This window comes from Thalia democratica, chromosome 2, assembly GCF_965202585.1.
Source record: "Thalia democratica chromosome 2, ktThaDemo2.hap1.1, whole genome shotgun sequence".
NCBI lineage: Eukaryota > Metazoa > Chordata > Thaliacea > Salpida > Salpidae > Thalia > Thalia democratica.
Window position 1 is genome coordinate 50942003 of NC_139166.1, and position 8249 is coordinate 50950251.

Below are 8249 nucleotides of genomic sequence, written 5' to 3' on the forward strand. Positions count from 1 at the left end.
AGTTCAGAAATTAAAGAAATTACAAAGTTTATTGACAGTGAATTAAAATATAACAAAAAAATCACTATAAGTCAGCTTGAATAAACAATTAAGCTTTTTAAACATTTTTGACAAAAATATAAAAACTGATTGAGTCATTAATGAAGTATAAAAAATATTTTTTATTGAGCATAGTAGCAATTCTTTATCTGCAAGAAAAATAATGCATTTAAAAAGAGTAAATGTGAAATACAAGACAAGCTATAAGAATTAAAAAACGTTAGCTAAGAGTTTTGCGATGAAAAAAAAAACTGCTGAAGTCAGTTTTCAACAAAGCACATGATTATTTTCAGTAACTACAGACTGATCAAAAAAAAGTTAAGGTAAGTTATCAAGTAGCAAAATTAATTACTGAAAAGAGTTACCCTTTAGAATTTTAAACGTTTTTAAATAATTTTTGATGGCGGTTATGAAATACTTTTGTTTATTTCTTCAATGACAACAAGAAGTCGTGTTTAGGAAATGTCTGAAGATTATAAAGCCGCATAATTCAAATTAAGACTTAAATCAATCTGTTAAGATGAGAGCACTGATACCACAAATATTGAAGAAATATAATCTGAGAATTTTTATAAAAGGAGTTTTTTCTAACTTTGACATTTTAGAAGTATTTCTAAGTTAATTTTGTAAAAGCCAAAATAATAGGCAAATAATTTTAAAAGTAAAGGTGCAATACATCGATATAAAGTTTTTGAAAATCCAAATTTTGCTTATATTTTCAGTATAGAATTAATTTAAAGGTAAAAAAATTGCCTTAAATATTGAGCAATATTAAAAAGATACTGTTAAGCTACTTTAGGTATGATTTTAAATTTTAATAAAAAAAATATTCATATGGTAGATTTGTGTATCAAATCGAAAATTCACTATTTTACATGTATAAATGTTTAAATTTATGTTGTTTTCTAGGTTTTTTCAAAAACTTCTCAATATCGAGCTTTTTCACGATTTTTTTATTTTAAATTGTCAAACTTGGACTTTTTTTCAGGTTTTCAGGTTTAAAAATTTTTAGCAACACTAATTGTTCACACCTATATGTAACAAAATTTAACTTCAAATTATATCAATTGCAAGATTTTAAACTTAACACATATTATAATATATATGTTGTTTGTTGTACGACAAATAAAAGTGCTCAAAATGTTTGGTCCTAAGACCCGGTGCACGAAAAAACATCTCGATTATGGAGTCGCACACCACTTGGATACTTTTTAACGTCTAGTCCAGGACACATCAATAAAACCAAACACTGTAGATCGAACACAGCATAAATCATCAATTTAGTTTGCCGCTCTTTAAAGCAAAAAAGCCAGCTTGAGTGACCACAAACTAGCCTGGTATTTCAGTACTGAAAATTAATAAATTTGCCTGAGGTTTCAATTCTCCAAATAGTCATAGTCTGAGTGTGTGGCAATGCTTAGTTGTTTATTGCTTGAATTAGAATTACTTTGATAAACAATGTACAAACTTAATAAATTTGCCATCCCTAAATTTAGTTTGTATTAAAAAGGTAGTTACAAAAAACAGAGGCTGTGTATATTAGTATGCAATGCATAAAAATTAACTTAGTTTGCTAAAAAACATTCTTTGAAAAAAAAACTATATACCTTCCCAATACTCTTTTAATTTATGTCATATATATTGTTTTAAATGTGGTTGTACACAGTTAGATATTACATGTAAAAGCAATAATCTTAGAAAATAATGCAACTTAATCTAACTTAGTTATTAAATAAAAAGTGGTTTATAATATGCGCATCATTTAACATTTATGTGCCTAGGAACTAATAAAAAGTGCTAGAAAAACTTCAAAAAATTCAAAAGGTGTCAAAACGAAAATAAAACAAATTTTGTTTCTTATTGTTATGTTATTTTAACTGTTTTAGTGCACTCTCAAATATAACATTAAGTAATAAAACATCTACAAAGTAAATTTAGGAATATGAAACATTACCAGAAAATATCTTAAGTGTAAAGAAATGACATCGTAGTTAATTTCTGTTCATTACTTTTGTACAAAGTGGAAAACATTTAAATTTAGTTTATATACTCAAAAGGTATTATATAAATAGCTTACTAAATTCAAGCACTCTTAATACTCTTTTTTCAGACAATAACTTGCTGTTGTAAGAAGAAAGTTATTATGAAACTGAGAAAAAATCCTGATGGAACGCTAATCTGTCTTTTTCACACTTTTAAGCTAAAGCAGTAAAGTCTTTTAATTTTTTTAAATGTTATACAGGGACTTAAAACGAGATTTAAAAAATTAAACCAATTTATCGAAAAAAAATAACTTAGAATATATTTTTGCTCGGCGGGCCACATTTACATGCTCGCGGGCCGCAAAATTTTCTTTCGCGGGCCGCATTACATTCTAAAAATTAACGTGCTCGCGGGCCGCAGATTTATCCTTCGGGGGCCACAATTGGCCCGCGGGCCGCAGTTTGCCGACCCCTGCTATAGTAGTATAGTGTAATAATAAATGAGTAAAAAGTACTTTATTCCGTTTCTGATCATATCAAGCTTGCAACCTTTGTGCATAAGACTTATAATTAACTAAAGCGTCCTTTATGTAACATAAACATATTAACATGTTACGTAAGCACAGCAGTACAGAGAACTTGAAATGGTAAAAAAAACGTTTATACCTAAGGAGATGAATAATATGAATTAACTGAACAAAGTTTAAGTGTTTTAGTATTCGTTAAGCATTAATGCTAAATACAGTAAGTTAATTTTTCTTATAATAGTAGTTAAATACAGCTAAGTATATTTTAAATGTCTATTTAATTTTTTACTACTTTGTTTTCTAATATTATTTGTATCTAAATATTTTTTTTCCAGCAGTTTTTTATTAAAATTTTTTAATTTTAAACTTTCTATTTAAAAATTAAAATCAATGTATCATACCCCTGTTTAAGCCTGCTTTATAAAACTTCTCAAGCCTGTTTTGAACGGTTTGTAAATACAACGTTTCGTCTATACTTACTATGTTACAGTTTCAATGTTGTTATGATGTGTTATTTCGAAATGATTTTTAATCATTACTACGATTCGAGTTTTCATCTGTATGCAAAGCTTCTTTTAACTATTAGTCAATTAAAAACTTTACTTAAACACTTTTTACCATTCGTACATTAGTTTTAATTAATTCCTTATATTCTAAGTGTTTTATTATTTTTAAGTGGTTTTAACACAAAAAGTTTGTTCTATAATTCGATTTTACCAAAAAAATAAAACAATAACTTTTTTTTTCTTACTAATCGTTTTTTGTTTATAACTACTGAAATTAATAAATGCTGTTTAAAAATATTTTTGTAATGAACATTTAGTTGTACACATTTGTGCAGAACTATAAAAAAAGGTTTTGCATATAAAACTATTTTTTATCAAACTTAAAGTAAACAGACTTGATATTATAAATAGTAAAGAAAATTTTTATTTGTTATTTAGTATAACGGAATACTTATCAATTGGTAAAACAATTTACTATTTAAAAACTTTAGAAGCAGTTACATTCTTAATTCAAACCTGTTTTGTGTAAACAGAAAAAAAAAGTCTTTAAATTTATATATATTTATTGTTTGAATCATTTGTAGTTATAACTAATTTAATCTAACTCTTAAGTTCCTAGTTTGTATGTTTTTTTAATTGTCTAATTAGTTTCTGTTTTTTCTTTAAGACTTAAAGCTTGAACTTGTTTTATTCTTTCTATAGTAATACATTATTAAGAGTGTTTGCTTATGATTATTTTTAACTAAAGGTTTTGTCTATGCATACGTTCAAGGCATTATGACTTCTTGTATAAACCTAAAATTAGTTGTTTAAAATGGTTAAAGGATACAAGTATGCTAAAACGTGACTCGTATGATTTATCAGAAATAAAAAAACACTTTTCCTACGTAGTTTAACATGTGCTATTAAGTCAATTGAAACAAAACAACGTACTTTTAAAGTGATTCATACCTAGAAAATTCACGTAGATAGATTAATTGTTGCTTCTGTTTTTGTTTAAAATCAACAAGATATATTTTTTTTTTAGTATGTGTTAAAACTTCAATATGGTCTGTTTAAAACTTGTTTTACTTTTGATTCTAATGGCAAGCTTCTCTGTTCCATTTCCCGGTAAGTTTTGAACATATTTGTAAAAAAATAGTATACATAAACTTATCTCTAGAATCTAGATTTTAAAATAAGACTGATTTTAATTTTTTATGAATTGACTTTATTACTTCTGTTAAGTTTTTAATAAGTGTATGCTTTAGATATATTTTTCAAAATTTACAGAGGTTGTATAAAATCAAAAGAGCAAACACTAAATTGTATTATTTTATTTTAAAGTGACCAATAAAAAGTAATTAAATTAAATAACTTTGGAATGTTGCTTACAAAAAAAATAAAACTCTAAAAGAAATCAAATACTTTCATGTGAAGGTTATTTCCTTTGTTGTTCTTTCTCAGTCAGTTTCTACATTCAAAGTTTAAAGAAGAAATCTTTCAAATGTCCGTATCAACTTGCATGACTTTAGTTTAAAATAAAGCTTTTGAATTTAGCTTAAAGATATAAAAAACTTCAGTATCTTAGTTTTCTGATCACTACTTTCCACAGAAAAAAAAATTCTGTTTGTAGTTGCAGGGTCACGATGCAGGTCCAAGTTTTTTTTTGGAATCAGAATTTGGCCGGATCCGGTATATCACAAGTTTTAAACAAAATTAACATTGCTTTAGTATAAAACTTAAGTTTTGAAATATATATATCGTTTAGTGAACAAAAAAAAGTGCCAATAAGTTTAGTCCAAGGACCTGGTGTACGAAAAAACCTTTCGGTTATCGCTTCGTACACCACGTATACAGTTTAATGTCTTGTCCAGGACACTTTACTTACATACAATATTCTTTTTCGACGCAACTATTTTTCACAAATTATGTAACTTATTCAATTTAGAGTTAACAAACTTTATTATTAATCTTTTATATGACAACAGCTTTCACTTTCATTTCAGTACAAAACAGCCAGTCAGTGTTACAAATTGGTGGTGAATTTGGTAACGTGTGGAACAATAACGGCGGAATTCCAAACCCCAATTTTGAAAATTCTGGTTACGCTTACAAATTGCAACATGAAAATATTTCAGACGATATAAAACTAGAGAAAGGTAATGCAATCAAAGCTAAAATAAATCAACTATTAATTAACTTTTTTATTTAAACTGTTTTTTTGTACGATTTTAAACACGACTTACACTTTTAAATACTTTACTAATATTAAAACTGGCAGACTCATTTTTTCTGTATTTTTTAAAAACATTCAAAAGATATTTTTAGTTTAGTTTGATTAAAATAGTTATGAGAGTTTGTTTAAAAGTTGTGTTACATTGATTTTAATGGCAAGGTTTTCTGTTTACATAAGTTTGTATTAGAAATGTAAAATAATAAATTAGTAATTTTTTTCTCTAGCTCTTAAAACAAGACAACACTTTATTAAGAAAAAAACAGATAAATTCAATAAAGTTTTAATAAGTGTATACTCTAGATCAACTTATCTGAAGTATACACAAATAAGAGAAAATCAGAAGTTTATATACTAAACTTCAGTTCAATTTCTTTTTGAAACAAAAAAAGTAATACAGTTTTATATTAAAATTTCTTATAACTTATGTACAAAATCTGTTATATTTTATGCTTACTTGAAACTAAACATATATAAAACTTTAAAACTAACATAAACTTTATTTTTTATAGCTGTAACCACAAAATAGTATTTTGTCGAACAAAGCATATGATAAAATAATTTATATTAAAGTTTCAGATTTTTAATGATGTTTTCTAGCTACCGTTCGTTGTACAACTTTTTTATACATACCATCACTTAGATTTCATAATCACGCAGTGTTAGTAAATTTTACACATCTTTTTTAAGTTTCTTTTGATGGTTTTTAATAATTTCGATAGAAGATAAAGGAAATTAAGTGTTTTAAATGCTTATATTTCTGGTACTAAACCAGGGGTCAGCAAACTGCGGCTCGCGGGCCAAATGCGGCCCTCAAAGCTAAAAAATGCGGTCCACCAGGTAATTTAAACTCAAAAATATATTTCTAAAAACATTTATAAGAAAATTTTTTATAAAAAAAGTTTACAGTTAGACTTTTGATTTAACATTTATCATTATTAGTGCTCTACTATTGTTTTTTAATCATAGTTTTAGTTTAAAATAGTTAAATACTGCAACTATTTTGAAATAACTGCAACCTGCAGATTTTTATGCAATGCGGCCCGCGAGTTACTTTTCTAGGAAAATTGGCCCACGACTAATAAAAAGTTGCCGACCCCTGTATTAAAACTAGCATATCAAAAGTTTTGTAATTTTTAGAATAATACATACATAAGCTAGTTGCTTCAAAAGAAACTTAATTAAAAATAATTATTCTTTAAATGTTTTAAACAAAAGTTACATTAGTTCAATATATAGCTTAAATTTAGAAGATTTATTGTCCAAAAGTTTTTTTAAAGTTACTATGTTTTTCAACAATGCTTAGGTTAATCAACTTTATATCTAAAATTTTTTAAAAGTATTATTTTGAGTAAATAATAATAGCTTTCACTTTTATTTCAGTACAAAATAGCCAGTCAGTGTTACAAATTGGTGGTGAATTTGGTAACGTGTGGAACAATAACGGAGGAATTCCAAACCCCAATTTTGAAAATTCTGGTTACGCTTATAAACTGTAACCTGAAAATATTTCAGATGTTATGAAGTCAGTGAAAAATATTTTATCAGACCAAAATTGAGTATGGCGTACTTTTTGGAATTACTGAAAAAAATGTTTAACTTTTTTCTAACGATTGTTAAACATGTTTTAGTATTTGACTAGTTAAAATATGTCCTTTTAAGAAAATTTGTCTTTATAACGGCTTTTTTAAACGTATGATATGTTTTGAATATGTCGTTATTTTTCCTGACTAGATTTTGTTATGAAATAAATTCCTAAACAATCTTTAAACGTTTACTTATCATGATCATGAAGCTGTGTGTGTTTTTTTCATAAAAAATGTTTAACTAAGTTCTAAAATCTACCCATTTATTTAAGAAAGAGTTATTGAATAAACATAATTGTAATCATAAGAGTCTTCATGTGTAAGTCTGCATAAAAAGCTCTAAAATACTTCGTAAAGAACTTCTATATCTTTTATAGATGAACATAGTCAGCTAAAATATTTATAAAGTTGAATCTTCATTTCAGCATTTTTAAGTTGCTAAATTAGTAAAACTAGAACACCTTATAATTAAAAATCTAAAATCAATAGACTTAATAGTTTCTTAGTTCTTTTTATTATAAAGTATAAAACAACATATGCTTAAACAATTAAAGTCATAAAATAAAATTCAAATAAACTCTGTAAAAAAGTTTCAGATCACTGTAGTCAGTTGATGTTTTTATAACAGTTTTTTATTGTTGTAGTACTTTTGTCATTGCGTACAACTATTTTATAATTTTTTAATAAAAATTTAATTAGCTAGTCTACTGAGCAAACTAAAAATGTTTCCAGTAACTTTTTTTTACAATTTTTACAAAAATTCATTTCATTCGTTTTTTATTAACAGTTTTTTATAAGTTTGTGTAAGTATCTTGATATAAAAAAAAAGTAACATTTATTAAGTAAATTATTTTCTTAATATATTTATAACGAATTTAACTACTTAAAGAATAGATTAGTTGTCAAACATAAACTTTAATTTTTTATTTTACTGTTAAAGACTATTTATTATTTGGCTTTTTAGATAAAATAAAAAGTACTAATTAAACTTTTTTTTAAATACTTAGAACATATATTTTTTTAAATGTTACATCTAAATGTACAAAAGAAGTAGAAATAACATTTAACAATATTTTTGCAGAAATAGTTTTCAAAATTTTGGCTTTTTATATAAAATAAAAAGTACTAATTAAACTTTTTTTAAATACTTAGAACATATATTTTTTTAAATGTTACATCTAAATGTACAAAAAAAGTAGAAATAACTTTTAACAATATTTTTGCAGAAATAGGCTTGAAGCATAAATTAAGCTTATACACCTAATTAAGGTGTTACTTATGATTTGGGATATTTTCTGAAAGTTTAGGAACATGTATAACGTTAATGTATTCGATAATTTATTTAATTTAATCCATTTTTACAAATATAATTTCAATTCATCACTGCCAAACCA

The 8249-nt window shown here is 25.4% G+C and overlaps 1 protein-coding gene across 2 annotated transcripts; it reads left to right on the plus strand.

The window, feature by feature from the left end:
- Nucleotides 1-4061: 4061 nt before the first annotated feature.
- LOC145829862 (uncharacterized) lies at nucleotides 4062-7354 on the plus strand. Of its 2 annotated transcripts, none has more exons than XM_082937738.1 (3): nucleotides 4062-4164; nucleotides 5043-5195; nucleotides 6653-7354. In XM_082937738.1, exons 1-3 carry the CDS (start codon nucleotides 4101-4103, stop codon nucleotides 6766-6768), a joined length of 333 nt encoding a protein of 110 aa, XP_082793864.1. In that variant the 5' UTR covers nucleotides 4062-4100; the 3' UTR covers nucleotides 6769-7354. The 2 variants fall into 2 exon arrangements, with proteins under 2 accessions (XP_082793864.1, XP_082793863.1); XM_082937737.1 differs by having other exon boundaries at nucleotides 4069-4164; nucleotides 5025-5195.
- The last annotated feature ends 895 nt before the right edge of the window (nucleotides 7355-8249 follow it).

What these genes read in the sequence shown, in the direction of transcription:
- LOC145829862 (XM_082937737.1), top strand. Translation starts at nt 4,101, where the DNA reads ATGGTCTGTTTAAAACTTGTTTTACTTTTGATTCTAATGGCAAGCTTC. An exon ending in CTTCTCTGTTCCATTTCCCG is followed by an intron (nt 4,165 to 5,024) that starts GTAAGTTTTGAA and finishes ATATGACAACAG; the next exon opens with CTTTCACTTTCATTTCAGTA. An exon ending in CGATATAAAACTAGAGAAAG is followed by an intron (nt 5,196 to 6,652) that starts GTAATGCAATCA and finishes CTTTTATTTCAG; the next exon opens with TACAAAATAGCCAGTCAGTG.